The sequence below is a fragment of the Olea europaea genome, chromosome 1, assembly GCF_002742605.1.
Source record: "Olea europaea var. sylvestris chromosome 1, O_europaea_v1, whole genome shotgun sequence".
Classification (NCBI taxonomy): Eukaryota; Viridiplantae; Streptophyta; class Magnoliopsida; order Lamiales; family Oleaceae; genus Olea; species Olea europaea.
The window spans coordinates 12362820-12387351 of record NC_036237.1 but is presented as its reverse complement, the minus strand read 5'-3'; the positions used below and the strand labels follow the sequence as shown (position 1 = coordinate 12387351).

Here is a 24532-nt window from a genome sequence, read left to right as displayed (position 1 = left end):
TATTGGTAGAATAATGCTATTTAGTACCGTCTTGGTGGTCGCACTTAATAAATCAAAATAAATGAATTATGTGATCAAGCATTTAAGTTAATCTATAGGATTGAATGGCATTACTCATATTTAGAAGTCATACTTAGACATTAGGAATATTTTTCGTAATGGATAATTCCTACATTCTCTAATGAATTAAAATGTATCACAACTTAAATGTGACAGTTACCTTACCGTCACATAGATGATTGATAGATAAACAATTCTTACAAATAACATTATCGTCGTCAAAATATACAAGTTGACACTAAAGCATTCAAGTCGGCAAGGGCGTGAATTGACTAACACCAACACGGGGGTGAATTGACTAACACCAATGTGTAAACAACATCTATAAGGTTAGTATGTGACCTTTCAATGCAAGTGAGTTGATGCTGTATCTTCACTTCCACATTAATAATGATTAACCACTCCTCAAAAATGGGTCTTTTTAAAGAAAATATAGAAATCAAATGCACCATCCAAGTATGCCTCCTCCCCAAAAAATACGAGAAAAATTGGAGTGTGATGTGATATATCTTCAACGTGCCTTCGTGAAGAAAATGATTCATTCATTAGATACTAAGCGCCTGTTTGTTTTTTCATTTTTCAACCTTATAATGCATTATACGATGTTGTCCTCCTAAAAATGGGTCCCATTGTAAGAGACTAAGTCAAAAAAAGGTGGCTATTGCATTATCAGCTATTGAAAAACTTATTAATATGGAAAACAAACAAGCGCTAAGTTTAATCTGTTATCTATTTTACTTCTAAGTAAATTTTTGTTTCCAAATATATTCAGTTTTACTCTATTAGAAGTGATAAAGTTACTTGATTGGAGGGCAAGAGTCGTCTTCGAAAGAAGTAACTCACTTATTTTCTTTGACCAACTAAAAAATTATTTAATCTAGATCTTATGAGCAATTTTTTATGCTTAGCAAAACATGAGCTCTAATAGAGCTTGACATTAGAAAGATGATTAAAAAGAAATACAGAGGGCATATATTCATGCTTGCTGCACACTATTTGGATTGGATGAAAAGAAAAAGATGCATAAAGAATCACGTGCACCCCATAAAGGAATACCTTCCAATGAATGTGAGTGAATGAGTGATCTGTAAGGAATCATTTTTACTGATAAGTTGAACAAAAAAAAGGGGGTTGTGAGCCCCACAATCCCAAATGTTAGAATAATTAGATTAATATAATAATGGGTAATTGGCACAAAACGTCCCTACCTTTCAAGTCTATTGTGAAAAACGTCCCTATCTTTCATTTTTTGGCATTTTTACCCTCATTTCAACCTTTCTTTGCGCTGGACGTCCTTCCGTCCATATTCCGTCAGTTTTTCCGTTAATTAAAGGGTAATTGGCACAAAACATCCTTACCTTTCAAGTCTATTGTGGAAAACGTCCCTACCTTTCATTTTTTGGCATTTTTGCCCTCATTTCAAACTTTCTTTGCGCTGGACGTCCTTCCGTCCATATTCCGTCAGTTTTTCCGTTAATTAAATACAAAAATACATTTTTCTTTCCATAAACAAGGATAAAATTGTCCTCACCCACTTCACCCCTTTTTCCCGCCATCAACTTAGTCCATAAGTAACAGTGGCAGCAACATAAATTTGAAAATACTTTAAATGATTAAGTTAAATAAAGAAAAAAATATCGTGAACACATTATATTTTACAATTCCACAACTACTGTTGCTGTCATCTTGTGTCACTGGAAAAATTTAGAAAGACATTAAATGGATAGTCAATTTATAATGAGTCAATTTAAAATGAGTCATTCATCCTCTCCATTGAGCCAAAAAAAGTCATTCACCATTTTGGCTCATTATAAATTAACTATCCATTTAATATGTCTTTCTAAATTTTTCCAGTGACACAAGATGACAGCAACAGTAGTTGTGGAATTGTGAAATATAATTTGTTCACGATATTTTTTCTTTATTTAACTTAATCATTTAAAGTATTTTCAGATTCATGTTGCTGCTACTGTTACTTATGGACTAAGTTGATGGCGGGAAAAAGGGGTGAAGTGGGTGAGGATAATTTTACCCTTGTTTATGGAAAGAAAAATCTATTTTTGTATTTAATTAACGAAAAAACTGACGAAATATGAACGGAAGGACGTCCAGCGTAAAGAAATGTTGAAATGAGGGCAAAAATGCCAAAAAATGAAAGGTAGTGACGTTTTCCACAACAAACTTGAAAGGTAGGGACGTTTTGTGCCAATTACCCTTTAAAACGGAAAAACTGACGGAATATGGAGTGAAGGACGTCCAGCGCAAAGAAATGTTGAAATGAGGGCAAAAATGCCAAAAAATGAAAGGTAGGGACGTTTTGTGCCAATTACCCATATAATAATTATCAAACCCTACGGGGTCACAATGTGACATCGGTCTAGTAACAAGTTGTTCGACGACTGTTAAAATGAATAACTCGATTCTCAACCTTTTATTATGATTTCTATAATTAATTCTTGATAATGAAAAACATCTAAATCTCTAGTAAATCATTGCATTTGCCATTGCATTCAAACTTTTTGAAGTTAAGTTTTTCTTCACAACTCGAACTAGTGCATAGATATATAAAGTGATACTTCCATCCATTTGAGTGACACCACAATTTCATGAAAACTAAATGATTTTTGTCATTAAAGACTAATTATAGCATACAATGATTGTATGCGATTGCGCACAAAAGAGAGAGTGTGCGCGCGCAAAGGGTTCATCAATGGAAAGACGTGCGTTTGCGTTTTCGTGTAGTGGTTTGGAGTAATTAATTTTTTAAACTTTGAACTTAGTTAACAAATAAAGTAATAACAAAAGGCAGTTGGAAAGATTCAATGGTTATTCTGACATCATTATTTTTAATAATACATGTTGTTAATGCATTAATTCGATGGATGTTTATGGGTGAAATCATTATCATATTAAAGATCCTCTTAAACCATTAATTTATTTTCGTATTGGGGTTTTCATACTTTTTTTTTTTAAATTTTAAAAGACTTTTGATACATAAGATTTAATTACGATTATTAAAATTGTTTTATATTTTCATTTAAAATATACTTATATTATTTTCGAAATTACATCATTTGTATGAACTAAAATTCTTTTAAATTTCTACCCTGCTATTTATACAATTTTTATGACTTCTTCTTTGACGGATACTGAGGTTGCATGCATCTCAACCCTTGATTTAAACAGGTAAATTCAATGAATGAATTACCTCTCGACGATTTTGAATCTGATCAATATCATGAATAACAATATTTGAGCTATCAAATCAATTCGTCGCCGAGACTTGTATAGTATAACATAGGAAATTCTTTTATCCATACCTGTCACCTCAACATCTCTCAAATTTTTTTGTTTTATTAAGGTCCCGTTTGGTATCCATTTTTGTAAAAATGATAATGAAAAATATAGTCGTTAGGGACCTACACAAGAGATAGAAAGTCAAATATGATAACTTGATATGCTGAATAACGGTCTATTTTTTATTTTTGTGGCCAAAGAATGAAAATGGAACGGAGGCTAAATTAACACCGAACACATCCAACTATCCAAGTAGGATTAATGGTCTATTTGATTAATGGTCGATTTGTTGTAATTTGTTGATGTTTGAATGTTGGAAACATCAAAAAGAGGAGAAGTCGTGGCCAGATATGACAATGTCAGACATCATGTGAGGGAATCATCTTTCCCTCTTCTCTGATGAAGTTTGGTTGGGACATGGCCAATGTCAAAGCTGGATGCTTGAAAATTCCAACAACATTTTTCAAAATTTGTGTAATGTGAAAGGGAAAATGGATTGCAGCGATTGGTGACTTTTTTTTTGTTTGAGTATTTTATAATTTATTCTCTGTACAACTTTTCACGTGATAAAGACATTCTCAGATCAAGATTAACGACACAAACAATGTATTTTGCCAACAGTTTTTCTTTTCTTAAACCTTTTGGTCAAATACACAAGATTACAGCCAATCACAAACCTTTCAAAATTGTTCAAACATCAATTTTGTTCCTTAAAAAATTGAATTGTAATTGAATTGTAACCTCATAAGAATGTCTAAAAAAATAAATAGTAATGTGAAAGGACGGAATAGTTCTTAGATGTAATAGTCATGGGAACTAGTTTATGGAATACAAAAAAAAAAAAAAAAAAAAGGTTAAACCCCAATTTTGAAGACCCCCACCGTTCCGCTCCTAAAGCTTTGTGAGGGAGGTAAATCGCGGGATGTGTCACAACAGGTCAAGGAACAAGAGCTGTCTGTACACTATGCCTACAAGTAGTCCAATTCCATATTTCAGGAATCGAACCCCCACACTACGGCTGCCAGTAAGGTATGAGATAACCTCACTCCCGTCCTTTGCACCACTAGACTATACCTCGGAGGAACTACTTTTTGGAATACAAGTTTGATGTGTGTGTGTGTGTATAACATATTTTCTAGGTAAGAATAAATATAATAACTTAAAATTAATTTTCTTTTACTTATTAGAAACTTATAGTTTGCATATTTAGAACACAACTATGCTTGGCACCAAAAAAGCTGGCTATTTTGGGGGCAAAGCAGCTAGAGGCATTCTTTATGGTATAAAGAAAGAACAAATAGAAAATATTTTCACTTGGTCCGGTTTGTCCCCATTTTTTAAAACTCAATTTTTCTCAAATTAATATTCAACCACTCATTTAATGGGATTAACAATTTTTATCAACTTTTTAACCACGTATTTTATTAATTTTTATCAAAATCTGCTAAATTTTGATTTTTAGCTAGGATTAAAGAAGAAATACGCTACATGTACAAATTCCTTTTGTTAGAATGGTGATAGTTATGTCAAATTTTTTTTTCAACCATCCAATCACAAATTGCCAAGTATGAATCTGGCAGCAATCTGACAAAATGAATATGTACAAGCAGTGGAAAGTTGATCTGTTATATGGACGAGTGATTTCTTGACACAAGTAAAAACTCCATTACCCAACATTGGCCGCTGGGAATGCAGAGTTAGATCATGGCATCATGCTGAACCAAAAGTCCAAAACGCTTTAAAAAATAAAATAAATAAAATAAACAATAATAATAATAATAAAATAAAAATCAGCCATTGTTTGAACCCCGTTCTTTTCAAAATTCATTTTCAACCATACATTCTTCAATAAAATAATATTATAGTAAATTCAAAATCTTTTCTTAATTTTTAATTAAATATTCTTCATCAATCTACTATTTAAAATGTATTATTTCTTAAAAAATGGGGCTAAAAGTGAAAGAAAAAAAAAAAAGAAAAAGGCCCAAAAATGTCTTGGCCAAACTGCCAGTACGATGGCACAGATAGTGGCCTGAAACTTAATCCTGCGCAATTGTTGTTGCGAGGCCAACACATAAGCACCAATGTGGCAGCAAAGGCCACGTATGTATTTATGAGCAAGACACGTGGCAGGGTCTCATATTCTTTGCCGTGTGTAAGCATGAGCACATAGTTGTCGCCTTTGACATCGCTCTCATCCCTCTGGTCTCCGCACAACCCCAACCTCACAGTGAAGATTCATCCGACCAAGCGAACACCTTGATGTCAAAAGGACAATAGCATACAGGTGAAGGTCAGTTCAAATATGATGTGTGCACCATTTTTTGGTGCAAATGAGCTCCGATGTAACACTATATTTTGCTTCATTGTCAATCTTTTTTGCCCTTTATTATTTTTTTTCCAAATAAATTGATGAAGGGTATTTGAGTCATTTTGTGCTATATATTTTTTAATACAATAAATTAGTATTATTATTTACATTAAAAATAAATGTTAAATGTAAAAAATAATAATTAATTAAAAGAAGAAAAAATTTTAGAATATAACAACTACGATTATTTATTAAAGTGAACACGAAATATATTAAACAACGACATACATACATTTGGTGTTCTACAATCGAAGTTTACAATAATGAAAGGAACTGCAAGGTTTTGGGAAAACAAGTATTACATGATATCATGACTGCATCCATAATAATGCATAACATAATTATTAAGGACGAACGTAATGTTGATGCACCAGTTCGAAAAAATGGACAAAAGCGCCAAGTCCAAAAGTTGGGTTGGTTAAAAACAAAAATCCACATTTTCAAGAATTCCTTGTTTGTCATAGACAAGTCAAGGATAAAGAAGGTTACATTGCACTTCGAAATGCATGAATCGATTATTTGTGGGAAGAACATATGAATTTTGAGAATTAAATTGCAAAAATTTGTGATTTCATAATATCCAAATTTGAAATGCATTGTACTATTTTTTTTATGGCATGACTTAATATTTTCGCCGTAGTAGTGTTTTTGTTAATTTTACTGTGTGTTTTATATTTATTAATGAATTTAATCTTTCCGTAATTTAACGTAATTATTTATTTATTAATTTATGTATTGATAAAATAATTAAATAAATGATATTTCAAATAAATAAATTATAAAGAATAAAAAAATGGAAGAAAATGGTTAAACACTAATAATTTGGTGTAATGGTTGGAGATGAATTTTAACCCCGTTTGGTCCCAATTAATATTCTTTTAATTACATTTCATTTTTCTCTCTCCTATTTTCAACCACACAATCTTTTATAAAATAATATTATACGTAAATCGAAAATTTTTCCTTCTTTTTCAACCACTTATTTTTTTAAAAAAAAAAACACTTTTCCACCCATTTTCTTTTCTACAAAATGGGAGCCAAATGGGGGCTTAATTTGATATAAAATTTGGTGCAACATTGAAGATGGCCTAAGATTGCCCCCTTCCCTTAAAAAAATTCAATCCTATAAATACTTGGAGGACTATTGTTACACTCGGGATCCAGTGACACCTACATGTAAGCACTAGCGTGGCAGAAAAGGTCATGTAGGCTTCCAGCCAGAGGCGGATTTAGGGGGTGGTTGGGCTGGGCTATAACCCCCCCTTCCAGGCCCAACAGCTTTTTTTTAAGGTATTTTTTATTTTTTTTGGGTAAAAAATCAGTTTTTTGTGTAAAAAAAAAATTTTCGGCATAGTGGCCCGGTTTGAAATTTTGTAGTCCGGTATTGGATCTAATCCTGAATCCGCCCCTGCTTCCGGCAGTGAGACACATGGCATAATTGCACATTCCTCGCCGTCTTTTGCTTGAACACACGATCATCACCTTCGGCATCACTGTCGATTTCTGCAGGTAGGCGACACAATTGGGCAGCGCACAGGTAAAGGTCACTGTGGTGCTCGAATATGATTTTGGACAAGTTACAACGTTACAAGGAAATAAACCTAAGGGAACTTACTGTTACAACAATATGGAGTTAAGTTTGTCTACTGGATTAATCGACGGCATGAGGCTGCTGCTAATAATTTGTGGACTCTGTATATTCTAGTTCGTCAAGTTTTTTGGTTGTATAAGAGTGAATTTCATTCCTAGAGGCTTCATATCTACTACAATTTTCCTGTCTTCGGAGAAGGAAATGTTTCATTTAGTCCAGTCAGGATGTGCATTGTGTTTAGTAAAATCATTACTATGTTTTTGACAACTCCCCGCAGTCTGAGGTTTGTACCAGGTAGACTTGATGGAGATAATATTCCTACTAACACAAGAAATGCAGCATAATCTAAATAAGAAGGTTAGGAATGCAATGTTACGTTCAAATTAGACACAACCAAGGCAGATGATTGAATCAACTAGAGCTTTCTCTTTCTTGTTCCACTATTTATTGTTTGTGGTCTCCGGTATTATACACAATTCAGCCAGGGCAAAGTCTCTAGCAAATTATGTCAATTATTACAGATATAAGCATAAAGAGGCAATTCTAGTAGGCAAGCCCTTATTATCTAGGCTTATAATGTATCAGGTAGACAGATTATATTTGTATATCTTAGACATGGATATTCATCTGTACTCTTATATAGTACAACAATCCAGGGCCTAATCTAGTCCTCATGTGGTCGTATTATAGAGACATTACCTCAAAATAATCCTCTGCAAGATCCTCAGATTACAAATATTATGGTCCTGTCCCTCTCATTTTATTGTTTCTTAATAAGATATCATAGCGAACACATCCACAGCTAACGATGTCATATCTTTACTCACATCTTCAAGACAGCAAAAATAAAATACACATGATAATAACATTGGCATAAAAATAAAGAGTACAAAGCTTATTAGTCTGCTACAGCCTGAACCAAAATATACAAAATTTGTAATCCATCAAAAAACACAAAACTAGTCTGTTCTTGCAACGTGCTGGACTCTTTCATTTCTGCCTTCTCTGTTCTAGCTACATGTTGGACAGAACTAGTCTTCGTCTGGAATACTTCCAAACGGAGGATCGGAGCAGTTAATGTGAATACAAATGCAACAGACTGCAACCATTCTCACCACCACAGATCAACATTTTGACCCCTCTAGTATGAGATCCATATAGTTGACATGCTAATCATCAATGCTGTGGTTTTCTGGTGTCCTCGACAACCTTTTCCATGCGGTTTACAAGGTTATTGAAAGACTTCTCGGCCCAAACATGGGTATTGTATTGTACATGTCGTTCAAGGGAGTAGCCAGGTTTGCAGACGTACTCGACAAGGTAATCAGCTAAAACACATGGTATCTCGTGGCTTAGAAACTCCTGAATCCACATATCAACACGTGGCATGCCGGGACTGACAATGGCAAAGTCAACACTTGATTGAAGAAAGCGTGTGTAGGGAGGTGAAGTCGCCAATATAGTACCATCTCCAGCCTTAATAACCCTTTTCAAAGTTTCCTAATCATCAGAAAATGGATAAACAAGTATTTTAGAATAATGTATCCCCCCTTCTCACTCGCGTCATCAACAAGAAAGAGGGACAAACAGTGCCACAGATGAGATGTATAGAAAACACTGTAATGAACTTAGCTAATGAACAATTAATAAAACATACCAGAGGAGGGGCTATACATTCTCCGTATATAATAATACGCATTCCATAAAATGCGCCATGACCTGTTCTCTCCTTCGCGAGACGCCATTTCCTTGGAGCCTCTAGGTTTATTGCCCCATCTTCAGTCAAGCATTTCTTGTGCCATTCATATGGCTCCTCTAGCAAAAATCTTCCAGCCTCGTTGCTAGCAGTTAAGTAATCCGTCTTGAGAATCCAACTGCAAAAGACAATATAATCAGCAGAAAAATGTAACGCAACTTCAAATTGTGCAAGCAAGTGCAATTCAGCACTCTATTTTAGCATTCACAAAAACTATGCATCAACATTCTTATACTATGAAAATAAAAGAACTTAAAATTATTCCTTCAGTTAGGGCATACCTTCCAGATGCTGCAGCAGCAAAAAACTTTTCAGTTCTACGTACAGGATCTGGAACAATGAAGTGTGTTGCCTGATATGACCACTTGTGGGAGTCCCTGCATACTCTTCCTTTCAAACACTTTATCACCTGCTGAAATTCCTTCCTTTGCAGCTTGTGCCCACTCAATATAAACCATATTGGTTCTGTTTTCACTTTTGGGATCTGTTCCACCCTCGCCAAATCCATATCTGCGTTGGCAGACTTTGAGTCCTTCAAAGGATTTTTGGAAGATTTTGGCATCACTTTCCCCACGAAATTTTTATCATTACTAATATTTTGGCCTCCCATAACAAAATGATTGTTTTCTTTCTCCACTTCTGTCAAGTTCGACTTTTTGGACTGACAAGCCTTTGTTTTACCTGCAGAAGGACTTGTTTTTTCATTTTGTGCTGTTGTTTTCTCTTTAATAGATTTATTATTGCACCCATCCTTTCGTCCAATTTCATTAAGATTTCCTACATCTGTCGCCACCGTTCTCTTAGTTTTATTTAAAGGTCGTTTTTTCCCCTTGGTTAAGTTTTTCTCTCCACCATGTTTTACAAGATTTGATTCACTATTCTCATTTTCTTTGCTACTAACAGCCATTTCGGCTTCAATTCCCTCATCTTCTTTTCTAATATTTTCCGCCTTAGCCATTGCACCTATAATGCTGCCATCAGTTTGCTTTGATGAATCATTCACACCTACCCTCTTATCAGTACACATATTTTCTAGTTGTGATTCAATCTCAGCAGATTTTTCTTTATCAAGGGCCACATCAAATTTGTTTTCCTCTTTGTCCTTTGGATCCTCAGTTTCATCATCCATGGATCCATCTTTATTAGTAGTTTCATTTCCAGATATCCCAAGATTATTCATTTCAGTCTCTTGACCAATGCGAACGCTACTTGTAGGAGGAGAAATCTCAAGCTTCTTAGAATTACCAAACTTCTCATACTCTTCCATTTCGATCTCCTCAATTGAACGAATTACAGCATCATTCTGCAACAGAGTTTTAGGACTCTCAATGAAATCATTAGGTTTTGTTGCATTCCCTTTGCTGAGACATGTTCTAGAGCCCAATGTCTTTTTGGAAAGTTTCCTCCGACCAAGTGTTTTTGACTTCGGTGCACTATCCCCTCTCTTTAGCAGTTCCAACTGAGCCTGATCACTGGATTTTTTAACCTCTGATATTTTGGTTCCAGGAGATGGGGCGTCAATATTCTGTAGATTCCTCTGCTGCACCACAATCTGAGCTATGGGATGTTCAGTTTTGCTTAAAGCTTTGTCTTTAGCTTCCAAATCACTGGTCAAGCTCCTACATTCTAATCCATGGAGAGAAGAGAGGTGTGCGACGTCACTGCATTCTTGCCTAGTCACGGATGTTACAACTTTAGTAACATTATCTGTAAAATTCAATTCCATGCTCTCACCCATAGAGCTGGTATTATTTTCAGGAGAAACATGATTATCCATCCTACATGAACCATTGATTAAAGGTCCAGACAGCGACCTGTCAGTTCTCTTCACCACTGATTTACCTTCCGAGATTGTTTCTGAATCATGACTTGTCTTTAGAGATTTGGAGCTACCATAGGAAATGGTCATTTTCCTCTTATCTTGCAACAAAGAATCTTCCCCCTTGTCAAGATGCAACATAGTTCCACTGGAAGGTGTTTCCATCCCATCAAAGCCAGCGTCAACTTGCTCTTCCACCAATGAGGATATGTTAATGTCACAGCCGAGTTTATTTGCAGTGGAAGGATTTTCTGCATTACTATCAATTCTTTCTGAGCATAGCGGAAGCCTAGACTTCCTGGGACTTCTCCTAGAGTAACTTTTCCCAGTTGATTTTGACGTACTAGAATGAGGAGATCGTTTAGCACTTTTCGACATTGAAGCAGTATCATTATCAGCCTTTTCAAAAATCATTTTATCGTCGAATGTGTTTGATGGCAGACTGGACAGAATCTTCCCAGGACACTCATTATTACAAGAAGCCAGCATTTCAAGATGACAGTTAGGAATTTCTTGTAAAAAATTCCCAGCAGGCTCTACATTATCAAATTTACTCTCTTTTCCATCATTTGATAGATCCTCATTAATGTTTCCTACATTTGTCGAACAGTTAGAAGTGAATGAATCTGAATTGTTTTTTGAGACTTCCTGCATCAATGATTGATGGGGGTTTTTCAACTTAGCTTGTCTATTTTGAGGATTGGCTATGCTTTTTCTTTCCACATCATTCTTTGCAGCCACATCTTCTGTCTCTTCTTCAGAATCCCTGGCCTCGGCTTCCATCATCTCCAACTCATATCCACTGTAAAGGAAAAAGACCACATGAAGTGCCAGGGAAAAAGAAAATATGGAATCTATCCACACTTTTGCAGTGTCATTAGAAAAAACACCTACCAACTTATACCATACCTTTTATCATAATCAGCTTCTGGGAGAATCTCCCAAGTCTTCAAGCTGCAACATATATAAGAGATGAAACACCATGTAAAACAAAGAAAAATATTAAAAAGCAGCAGCTTAAAGCATCTTTAAGCAAGGGAGAGAGAATTGATCAAAACTAATTCATTTGATGGTAGATGGACAAACTAAAGGATCCATCGAGATACAAACAATGAAAATATCAAGCGTGAGCATACCAATTTTCCAGCCAGCGATGATTAACAATCTTTATCTTCTTCATTTTCTTGGCAAGCTCATACTTGTCCCCTGTTTGGATAAAATTATTATGTTTCATTTGAATTTGAAATATTAGAATATTAATAAAATAAAAATGAAATTCATTAGCAAAACATCACAATATCAAACGAGAACACAACATCATAGCATTTAAATAAAGATAAAAGAATATATCAAGTGAAAATAAAATAAAGATCGTGGGACAAATCTATCCAAAAATAGACCCGTCCTCTCCATGATAGGAAGCACGTAAACTAAAAGCGAACTAAGCTTAAGGGTGGGCAAAAATTACCCAAACATGAAAGACTGGTCTAGCTGGTTTATTCTGGTTCTCAGGTGCAATGGTGATATTGAGAGGTAGATCGTTTAACACAGTTTGCTTTTTAAAATATTTTAACTTTGTAGCTTCTTTAAAAAATGCAAATTCATTGGTAGGTGAATTCTAATTAAATTGGACCCTCTCTGGTTCAGTTTTCTTTTCTGTAAAGAACCAAGCAGTTAACCAGTTCTCTAACAAGATTTATTGTCACGTCGTTCCTTCTGGCAAAAACCTGACCAATTCAGACTTTTGGCAATATTAACAATTTGTAATTTACTAGCCGCAAAGAATAAAAGAGGAACCAAGATTTGTGGGCAGAATAAGATAAGTCATGCAGTGTTACTAATAGCCAGAAGAAATTATAAATACAACTGCCATAGCATGAAGTCTTAAATATCCACCCTTGTGTAATAGAAGAAAATTGGCTCCAAAGGTGTCCACATCAACAATGCCCTCAAAATTCCACTAGTAGTTCAGGTGCCATTATTACTTCAAAAGTTAGACCTTTTGAACGCGGTGACTGGTTTTCATACCTAATGAATCCTAATATTCTTCCATAAGTCAACTATAAGTCTCTCCCTGCCCTTTCTGACCATAAATATCCTTCACAAATAACCAGAGAAAGTATGATTTCAGAAGTGTGCCACATCCACAAGGAGTTTGGAATTTCATCACTACTGACACTACCCATCCAAATGGTAGTCCATTTGCTGGTAGTGCTGGGAGCTGATGTATCGTGCTATCCCAGGATTCTACCATATGTTAATATTCCATCCACTCTCTAACCTCAATCTATCTTTCTTTATTAAAATTAGAAAAAAGAACAAATAAGACCCACACTGAGTTTCCTAACTTAATAACAGGCTTCAGACATGTAAAATGCTGATAAGGTATCATAAAAAGTACAAAAGGTGACGTAGAAAAAGCAGGAAAAATCAAAAGATGGTATTAACTCCAGTCGATATTTGCACTCGTGCACGCACAGGAAGCTTAAAAGAACCCACCCTCAAATTTGTAGCATATAAGATGAGTAACCTTGTTAGCTATCAATGGCTTCGAAAAATTTGCACCCATCAATCCAACCATGGTCTGAGCAAAGGAGCAAGTAAGATTACATGTCACAATCTTTAAGCAACAGCTGTAGAGAATTATTTTTAATAAAGCATTTAGCAGTTAACTGGAATTCTAGATAGTATGCTGTACTTTAGTTAATCTCTAGAAAGCACAAGATAGAAGGGGTTAGAAGAACCATTATATCATCTCGGTCCTGCCGTTGATATCCAGTCAAGCAAACAACTAGAGATTTGGCACCAGGAATCCCATTCAAAGCTCTTAAAGGTCTATACATAACCTGAAGGAAATCATAAGTAAACAAAAATGAAAGAGCTCAAAGTTCTGAAAAAGTACTTATAGTCATAGAGACCATAATAGTACTTTAAGCATAGTGCACTGAATGGAAAGGCTGAAATCAAAATCAACATACCAAAATAAAAAATATGACTGTTATCCATCACATCAAGCCACTATATTAGACTTTTTATCTCTTGTTTGAGACCCATAATAGCTATATTTTTCATTCTTATTTTTACAATAATGTGGCTCAAACGAGGGCTAAATCACATATTGCCATATCATGAACAATGATGTGTTTAAGTGGAAATTTCTAATTTGAGTGTGAGAAGCAACATCCAGTAGTAAGCACAAAAATGGAAGACACCATAAATGTCAGGCACAATTTTGATCCAGTAAAGATCAAAGGAGAAAAAAGCAATTATGTTTTAAACTTGATGTGCCAGAATAAGCTACATTCCCATTGGCATAACTAAATTATTTCTATATTCCTAAAAGGCTAGAAAGAAGAAAAAATGTGACAGAGAGAAAGATCTTGAATTGCATTTGATATTTATTCGCAGAAAGCTTAAACTAGACACAACTTGAAAAGAAAACAGCACAGAGAAACAAAATTATGATTCGTAATTGGAAACAGAAACTGACAGAAGTTGGATCAACAGGCATTCCCACGTCAAAACTATGATCAACCCATGTGGCAGTCACCAATGTCTTGCCATCTCTTCGAGCAGTAATGCATAAGGGATCATCCTGCATCGCACAAATGCACCAATTCAGGTATCAGCTTCATTAATCACGTGAACTATAAAAAAAAATAAAATAAAATAAAAGCATTGAGAAGCCATGTTAATTAGTAAAACTACAACTTCTCTAATGTGTTGCTCTTTCTTAAAGGCTTTATCAATCTGAACAGGCTCGATCTAGGTTGATATTGAGTTGACTTATGCTTGAGCTGGATCGAGATTCCTTGGGCTTGACTTAATCCATAAGATGAAACAAATTTACTATGTGCCTTTAAACGAAATTAAATCGTAGTTGGTCAAATGAGGTCGTGACTCACCCAATACTTAGCTATTAGGATAAATTTTAGTTAATCACGATCAAAGACTTACTTAGGCACAACTTGATTCTTTGATGGAATTTCGCTCAGACGAGGTTCAGTTGAGCGCCATCATATATGGAGCCTGTCTGAGCCACATTATTCCAAAAAAATACATTATTAAATAGTGATTTGACATCATTTCAACCACACATTTTTCAATAAAATAATATTACACGCAGATCAAAAAAATTCCTTATTTTTAACCATACATTTCCCATCAATACACTATTCAAGAATGCATTATTATCAAAATAATGTGGCTCAAACACCCCCTAAATCTATGTTGATCGCCTAAGGGTCACGGAGGGAGAAGGGGGGGGGGGGGGGTGGGGAATGCGGTATTGCAGTTTAGCAACAATTGGGGAAATGATGAATGGTGCAGAGCACGCGGAGATTCTCGGAGAGGATTGGGAATGGCAAATGGGCGGGGAGAGAGGGGTTGTTGTGTGGTCCTGGCGGGAGAGCGATAATTTCAAAAAAATAAAAAAAGGCTGGATTTTTTTAATTCAAACTAAGAGGGACAACAAAATAAATTTTAGAATACTAGATTAGTGAAAAACATATTAATGAAAAATAAAGAAAAGTTTTTGATTCATGTGTAATATTATTTTAATAAAAAAATGTGTTTTGAAAAAAAAAGGAAATCAAACGAGGCCTAAATCAAAGCCAATAATTAACCTTTGTTTGGCCCCCATTAAGGCATCGTTTGGGAATGATTTTGAGAATTGATTTTTTGACCGTTAAGGGAAAAGTGGGTACCATCTGTGAGAGAAGAAATAAAACTTTACGATTGGATTGGTAAAATAATGGTGAAAAAATCAATTTTTCTTAGGTGAAAAATCACTCCCAAACAAATTCTAGATTACTTTTCATTTTTCTCTTTCTTATTTTTCAACCACACAATCTTCCTTAAAATAATATTACATGTAAATCTAAAATTTTTCTTTCTTTGTCAACCATTCATTTTTTCAAAAAACACTATTCTACCCATTTTTTTTTTTCAAAAAAAGGGGGCCTAACGGAAGCTTAATTTCAATTGCATATTTTATGAATTCACAACTTTTCAACGACAAATTTTATCAACTTTTATTATATCTAAATTTAATCATCACTAAACAAGAATCAAGTATCTTTCTATTCGGACTAGCTCCATTTGGATAAGCTTATAAATGGATTAATGCATAAATAAATAAAATATTTGAAGTTCATCTTTAGAAACGTGTTGTTGAAAATAAGATTGATTATTTATATAACTTATAAATTTTGCCAAACAAAGACATTGATAAATTTTATTTTTTAATTTATTTTTGAAGTAAAATGTTATTTGTTTAATGGATTTTTACTTTGGACCTAGTTCGATGCCAATTAAAAAATAGTTTTTCTTTCTTTCCTTTTTTTTAGAAAATATGAGTTGTGAAACAGTGATTTTTTTAAGAATATGTGGTTAAAAGTATAGAATATTTTGATTTTACGTGTAAAATATTTTATTATGAAAATATATTATTAAAAATAAATTTTTTTAATTTTTTTTTTTTTTTAGAATGGCAGACAAATAGAAACTTATTATTCTCTTTTTTACGAATATTTAGCATATCTATGGTGATAATTAAAATCGAATTTTTAGCAAATTTTCATAAAAAATGATGAAATGTGTAACTAAAATATTGTGAGTCTTATAAAATATATAACTAAAATTAATTATTGGCTTGATTTAAATTTATTGTTTTAATTTTAATTTTAATTTCTATCAAACATGTACTTAATAAATGTTTATTATTCACAAGTTCGTGGGAAGAAGTACGGTGGGGCCTACACTTGACAGGCAAAAATTTTCATCCATTCAACAATCTTCCTCTGTAAGACTGTAATAGTCAAAAGATTGAACCACAATCTTAAGGGTCCTCCACTGCCCCTGGAGCATTGTGAGTGAGGTTAATTGTGGAATGTGTCCTAACAGGTCAAAGAACAAAAACTGTCTGTACACTGATATCCACGAAAACTCAATCCATATTTCAGGAATTGAACTCTCACATTATGACTACCGGCAAAGCTAAATATACCTCACCCTTATTATTTGCACAATTGAAATATGCCCCGAGAGCATCTATAATAGTAACTTGTACTTCTCCTAGACAGAAGTTCATCGTACTTAACCCATAAAGCTTGCTAGTGTTCAACGCTTCTTTGTGTTACACCTGATGCCATCGCAATGCACATTATCATTAAGGGTTAAATTCACTAATGATCACCCAACTTATATTTAATGTCACAGTGGTCATCTAATTTGATTTTGTTTCATCAAGATCATCAAACTTTATACTTAGTAGTCATAATAGACATTTATTTGATTTTATTATACCATGATCACCAAATTTCATGTAATATTTCACCGTGGCCACCCAATTTCTTTTCACCATTTTTACTAATTTTAAAAGGGATAAAACGGTAACTTTGTATCATATATAAAAAATAAATTAAATTTTTTTAAATTTTAAAATAAGTTTTTATTTTTCTAATTAGATTTTTCTTAAAAATAAAATTTTATTAATTTTTTAACGGAAATTTATTTTAAAAATAAATTCTTTATTTTATTTTATTTTTTTGAGTAATTTTTTTTTTTACCTAAGTTTTTATTTTATTTTAAATTGAATATTTTTTATTTTATTTTTCTAAGTAAATTTTTTTAATAAGTTTTTATTTTATTTTTCTAAGTAGATTTTGTAAAATAAGTTATTTTATTTTATTTTCTTAAGTAACTTTTTTGTAAATAAGTTTTTATTTTTTTTAAAATAGGATTTTATTTTAAATTTTTTTAAAATGTTATTTATATATAAAGCAAAGTTGACAATTTACCCCTTCTAAAATTAGTGAGATTGGGAAAAAAAAATTTGATGACTATGATGAAACGTTATATAAAATTAGGTGGTCATAATAAAATATTATATGAAATTGAGTGGCGACAGTGAAACAAAATCAAATTGGGTGGCCATAGTGATAATAACTATAACGTTGGATATTCATTATGAAGCAAAATCAAATTAAGTGATCGTTGTAAAACCAAGTATAATGTTGGGTGACCATTGATGAATTTAACCCTTATCATCAACGTCCCCAACTTGGCTAGTTTGCTTGTCACGATCCGAAATGTGGCAGGTGGCAAATTGTTTTCAAATATTTAGGTTTTTTCTTATTTGAAATGGTTTTTTCTTGCCATTAGCATTAAGAAAATAATATATCGAGTCATCGTCCTTGTTTGGGTTTGATTTTACTCAGTCGGTACAAAAAGTCAAGTCATTAGCAAGATATCGCATATTAAGGCATTTAAAATTGACATTCATGCACAATTTATACATTTTATCTTATTAAGGCCCTTCCCATAAATATGTTTCATATTTGTACGCCATGAGCTCATCTTGGAATTCTTAAGCACAATTGGCTCGTCTTGAAAATTTTAGGCTATACAAACCCTATGCGGACTACGATGAGTAAGCTAAACAAGCTCTAGTTGAATTACACGAACACTTGGTCTTTATTGATCGATATTACTTTGGACGACATAAATGCTCTTATGGGCTACACAAGGCCCTAGTTGGTGTACAAATAGTTTCGAGATCTCTATAGGGTGTTTGGTAAATATTAAAAGTAGATTCTTTAGTAAATTTGGAAGCTTTTTTTTGTGTCAAATTTATGCGAACAAGTAAATTCAGAAGCTCTTTTTCGAGCATCAAATTTACGCGGACAAGTAAGTTCAGAAACTTTTTTCGATTCTGTATATTTTTGTTACTTGAAAGCATTTTAAAGTGTAATGAATAAAGCAGGACTTGTATATAGGGATAATTGCAATAGAAGCTCCAAAACTTTTAAACACCAGCGGACTTTCCTCTAACTTTTCGTCTGTTGTAGCCGTCACTCCAAATCTTTCAAAATGTTGCATTTGAGACCCTTTGGGGTGGAATCCATCTACAATTTCGTTAGTTAATCAAAAATTTAACTTTAACAACATTTTTAATATTTTAAAAATGGACAAAAATGTAACTTTATATTTATCACGTTAAATAATTAAATCAAAAAAGAAATAAGAAATAAAAAGAAAAACACACACACATAATCACACCTAGTAAGAAAAAGTATTTTGTTTTGGTTTGACTTGTCATCACAAAGATGATATATTAAGCAGTTACATATCCTGGACTTTTAACACAAATAAACGCGTCACGAGTTCCATATAGATTACTTCTTAATACAATTTCTTTTAAATTCATTAAAATTTCATGGACTGATTCTTGAATACCCGCTACGATAGAATATTCATGTGGGATGTTCTCAGATTTTACATGTGTGATACATGTTTCTTCTATTTCTCCAAATAAAGCTCTTCGCATCGCAATGCCTATTGTGTTGAATTGACCTTTCATAAGCGGAGACAGAATAAAGCATTAATCATATTCTTCCTCTCACCACCAAATCCCCACCTCCAACCCTGTCTCAAACCCAACATCCACCCGACCACCTTCCCCTCCACCTCCACCTCCACAACCACACCTACTATGAGGATATTTTCTGTCGCCCCCCGGGGCATATCCCAGTGGTGCAAAGGATAGGAGTGAGGTTATCTCAGGTCTTGTTGGCAGCCGCAGTGTGAGGGTTCGATTTCATGAGACATGAAATTGGATTCCTTGTAAACGCAATGTATATGCAGCTCTTGTTCCCTAACTTGCAGAGACACATCCCGCGATTTACCTCACTCACAAAACTCTAGGGGCGGAGCGATGAGAACCCTCAAGGTTGGGGTTCAACTTTAAGATATGTTTCTGTCACCAATTTCTTACTTTTGTGTAGACTTTTATGAGCTTAATCAAACATTTCTTTTAGCAAGTACAAAATTGCCAAAAATGCCCAAACCCTATAAAGTTCCTGTTTCCTTTCCTTTCCTTTTCCCTCTTGAAGAATTATACTTTTCCTCATTGAGCACTCAAAGCAAGTTGTTTTTGCCACTAGTTTCCTTTCCCTTTTTCTTGTACTGTCCAAATGAAATGGAAAATGGAGGTAGATGAGATCGAATCAATGCTTGAAAAAATATGGGATTTACACAACAAGCTTAACAAAGCCATTCACTCGATTTCTTGAGCCCAGTTCGTGAACTCGGTCAAGAATTCCTGTAAATTCACCACCTCTGGTGAATCCTATTTCTATTGAAAAAATCAAGCCGCCACCTCCGTGGAAGATTCTGCCAGCAATCCTGGGTCGGGTTTTGTATTCATGGAGGAATTCTGAGTGGAGGACGATGAATTGGCCCTTCAAGAAGCCAAGAGTCTCTACGCCATTTGAATTGCGCTCGAGAATCTTGAAGATCAGCTAGAATTTTTTCATGTAAGTTTAGATTATATGGAAATATATCAAGTTTACTATTTTGCCCTTATAGAAATAGTTAAAATACGATCAAAGTCATCTTTTTAGGTCAATTAATGGTAAATTGAACAAATTTCATCCAAAATGGCTTCAGATGAAACGTTTTGAAAGATTTTGGATGACAACTATAACAAATAAAATGTTAAAAGAAAGTCTACTAGTGTTTTAAAAATTTGGAAGCTTCAACTCCAATTATCCCTTATATATATATCGATATTTAGTTAATGTTGATGTGACACACTATAATAGATAGTGTAATTAATTTTGTAATTAACGATTATTTTTCAAAAAAAAGAAGAAGACATTTTTCTACCTTCTTTTTAATCATACAATTTTTAATAAAATAATATTACATATAAATTTAAAATTTTTTCTTATTTTTTAATCATATATTTTTCTTCAATTTAGTATTCTAAAATATATTTTTAGCCAAAATTGTGGTCCTAACAGTCGTTGAGCATCACATCTAGAGAAAAGTAAAAGTCAGTTGGCAGAAAAACAGTCTTTCAAGTTAAAATAATATCAAATGACTGTAAAATTCATGAAAAGAGGGAAGAAAATTTTGGATACACGTTGGAACGTGCGTTTGATTTCCACATTATTCAATTTCGGTAAACATTCAAAGTGTTGGTAAGATTTCAAACCATTTACAGGTCAAGATATCCAACTACTATATATTTCTTTAAGCTGATCCCTAAATTTCAGATATTGAATTGGGGAAAAAAAAATAGAAGAAATGGGTTGGATGAGTAGATTTTTAGCGGCAGCGACATTCTTGGCAATCGGTGTGACTTTTTTGCCGGAGAAATCGGAATCGGAATCTGCGAATCAGCATTCTCCGAAACTCGTCAATCTATTGAAGTTGGCTCGCTTGCTCTGCTTCTCCACCGCGTGGGGTGCCGCTCTCTGGGTCACCTTCATCGGCGGCATTATCATGTTCAAGTAATCTATCTACCCTAATTTCACTTTCTTAATTAAAAATCGAAACTAGGGTTTCATAGTGTCAATATGTCTAGAAACTTGAGCACGAGTTATTAATTCTAATTTCATAACAAGATATTGGTAATTGCTAAAACGGCATATCAAATTACTGTTGCATAGGAATTTGCCACGGCATCAATTTGGAAATTTGCAGAGCAAGATGTTTCCGGCATACTTTTCAATGGTGGGAGTTTGTTGTGCAGTGGCTGCTGCAGCTTTTGGATACCTGCATCCATGGAAGGCGTCAACAGCTGCTGAGAAATACCAGCTCGGCTTCCTCATGTCTGCCTTTGCTTTCAATCTCTGCAATCTTGTAGTCTTTACACCCATGACGATCGAGGTATTTCCTAATTTTCCTATATATCAACGTCAAGTTAACAGCTTCTAGTCCAATACACTTATGAGTATTATACACCAGAATGTCCCAACGGTTCTTTCTATTGTGGTGAAGTTATATGACTTAACTGCATTACTATTGAAGATTATTTGGTAGTGTAGGTTCAAGATAGTTTAAAGACCGAAAGATATTCGAGGCAAAAATCAAGTATAAACGTAGATTTGAAGAAGAATAGTAAAAGAACACAAGATTTTTCGGTCGAAGCCCCGAGGTTCAGCGATTGATAAGATCGCCTAGTCCCCGTTGAGCATTCATAAGGATTTAAGCTCGAATCTACTAAATCACTGGCCAAAACCGCAACTTCGAGTTACAAAAATGAACACACGGTTCATCAACACAAACAACAACAACCGGCCGCTTCTCAACCAGTAGAACTCACACAAGAGTTCAATTAAATACACTTTTCTCTCAACCAACTAAATGATCTAACAGATCAAAAGAGTAAATCCAAGATTACAGAGAGAAAAACGAGAGGCCGCCGCTCACAAATGACTAGAGCTAAAACCCTAGCGTTTTGAGCTCCTTTTAAATGAAAGGAGCTAATTCATCAATCCAACGGCCTTCAACATGCCACGTGTCTTCATCTGGTGAAGTTGTTAAATTAAAAACAGAAAATGCGTTTTTGATTTCAATTCCAGATCCTTCTAATTATTGGACTATCAAACTGGGTCAGATGATTGGGCCATATATTTGGGCTGGACTTTCACAAAATGCAGCAACCCAATCTTACAATCTCCACCTTTGCTGTCTTTTGTGTCTGCTTTTTTGTGGATTCAAACTCAAACATCTTATTTCATTTGCTCTTATTACCTGAAAAAATATTAAAAGTCAGTCTTCTTCAAAATTAATTAATCTTAAAGAATCAACAAACTTACTAATAAGGATTACCTTAGTTCCGACATCTGCTGAATTTACCTTAGTAGGTATTTTGATCAATTTAATATTACCCATATTAATGATATCTCTAATAAAATGGAACTTTACATCTATATGCTTGGATCTATCATGCAAAATAGGATTTTTACTTAGAAAAATAGCACTTTGGTTATCTGAACATGGCTTCACCTGATTTTCTATAAGTCCTAATTCACAAAGTAAACCCTTCAACCATAAACCCTTCTTAACTGCTTCAGTTGCAGCTATGTATTCAACTTTGGTTGAAGACAATGCAACCAATTTTTGAAGTTGGGATTTCCAGCTAATGCATGTATCATTTATAACATAAAAACATGCAGTTGTAGACTTCCTATTGTCCGGGTTACCAGCAAAATCTGAATCTACATAACCCTTAAGTCTAAGTCCATTTTTATTAGTTTTGAACATTAAACCTAAGTTACTGGTTCCTTTCAAGTATTTAATCAAATTTTTCATGCATTGTCAATGTATTTCACCTGGGTTACTCATGAATCTGCTTAACACACTCACAGCATAAGCTATATCAGGCCTAGAGCAAACCATAACATACATTACAGATCCAACAACATTAGAATACAGAACATTCATCATTCCTTTATGTTCGTCTTCAGTTTTAGGCGATTGATCAATAGATAATTTCATTCCAGCAGATAAAGGCAAACTAACAAGCTTAGATTCATGAAGGGAAAACCTTTTAACAACCTTATCGACATAAGATTTTTGTGTTAGAAACAACTTTCCATTTATTCTATCTTTTTTTATTTCCATATCCAAAATCTTTCTAGCTGGTCCTAAATCTTTCATTTCAAATTCAGATTTCAGATTTCTTTAATTGAGTTAAGTGCAACAGAATTATGACCAGCAAGGAGCATATCATTGACATACAAAAGCAGATAGAAAAAATTAGATTTACCTTTTTTCTTATAATAGAAACAGGGATCATATTCAGATTTCTTGAAATTCAAACTTTGTATAAAAGAGTCAAATCTTTTATACCACTGCCTAGGAGCCTGTTTTAGGCCATATAAGGATTTCTTTAGAAGACAAACTAAGTTTCCCTTTCCTACCACTTCAAAGCCTCTTGGTTGAGTCATATGTATGGTTTCATCTAAAGAACCATACAAGAAGGTAGTTTTCACATCGAGTTGTTCTAACTCCAAGTCAAATTGTGTCACTATAACAAGTAAGACCCCAATGGATGTATATTTAACAATAGGTGAAAAGATTTCAGTGTAATCTATTCCTTCCCTTTGGTTAAAGTCTTTAGCTACAAGTCTTGCCTTAAATCTTTTATCACTAGCTTTAATCTCACCCTCTTTAATTTTATAAACCCATTTATAATCAATCAATTTACAATCTTTGGGTTTTTCAACTAAAGTCCAGATCTCATTTTTAAAGAGTGAGTTCATTTCATCTTCCATCGCAGCAATCCACTCAGGGGATTCTTTGGAAGAAATAGCCTCTTCATAAGAGGCTGGTTCTGTGTCAAACTGGTCAGATTCAGTCTGATTAGATGCAAAATCAGCATACTAATATCTTGAAGGAGGTCTTATTTGCCTCCTTTCTCCGTCTCTAGCAAGTTGGTAGCCCCGCAGATCATGTGCAGGCTCCAGATGCTGTTCATCTTCCAATATTTCAACATCAGAGACATTCTGTGGTTCTACCTGATGTGGCTCCACCTTAAACTGAGCCTGGTCATCAGTATTTTGATTATCAAAATTAATTTTTGTGATAATAAAGTCATATTTTCCCAATTTTTCACCAGATTTGTTACTAAGAAAGGGGAAATCATCTTCATTAAAGATCACAGATCTGCTTGTTATCACCTTATAACCCCCTCACATCTCTTAATCACAGTCTATAACCTTTAATACCTTTTCTATATCCTAAGAACACACCCTTCAATGATCTAGGGTCCAATTTTGACTCAGTATGATGTGCATAAGTTGCACATCCAAAAGTTCTTAGATGAGAATAATCTGACATTTA

General features: G+C 34.0%; 2 protein-coding genes across 4 annotated transcripts in view; one reads left to right on the top strand and one right to left on the bottom strand.

Annotated features, from left to right (window-relative positions):
- Positions 1 to 8165: 8165 nt before the first annotated feature.
- LOC111404523 (BRCT domain-containing protein At4g02110) lies at positions 8166 to 16985 on the bottom strand. The gene is made up of 9 exons (XM_023033319.1): positions 16902 to 16985; positions 14385 to 14489; positions 13639 to 13740; positions 13394 to 13478; positions 12031 to 12100; positions 11804 to 11848; positions 9357 to 11696; positions 8977 to 9193; positions 8166 to 8819 (listed from the first exon to the last, which is right to left on the bottom strand). Exons 1-9 carry the CDS (start codon positions 16983 to 16985, stop codon positions 8496 to 8498), a joined length of 3372 nt encoding a protein of 1123 aa, XP_022889087.1. The 3' UTR covers positions 8166 to 8495.
- Positions 16986 to 20770: 3785 nt separating this feature from the next.
- The window catches only part of LOC111394579 (transmembrane protein 205-like), a 10347-nt gene continuing 6585 nt past the window's right edge, over positions 20771 to 24532 (top strand). The window contains exons 1-3 of one of the 3 annotated variants that reach the window (XM_023020475.1): positions 20771 to 20880; positions 20956 to 21192; positions 21352 to 21571. In XM_023020475.1, the coding sequence (XP_022876243.1) occupies positions 20987 to 21192; positions 21352 to 21571 (426 nt within the window). In that variant the 5' untranslated portion in view covers positions 20771 to 20880; positions 20956 to 20986. Of the gene's footprint in view, positions 21193 to 21351; positions 21572 to 24532 lie in introns of all 3 variants that reach the window. The other 2 variants (XM_023020465.1, XM_023020484.1) reach the window with 2 other exon arrangements.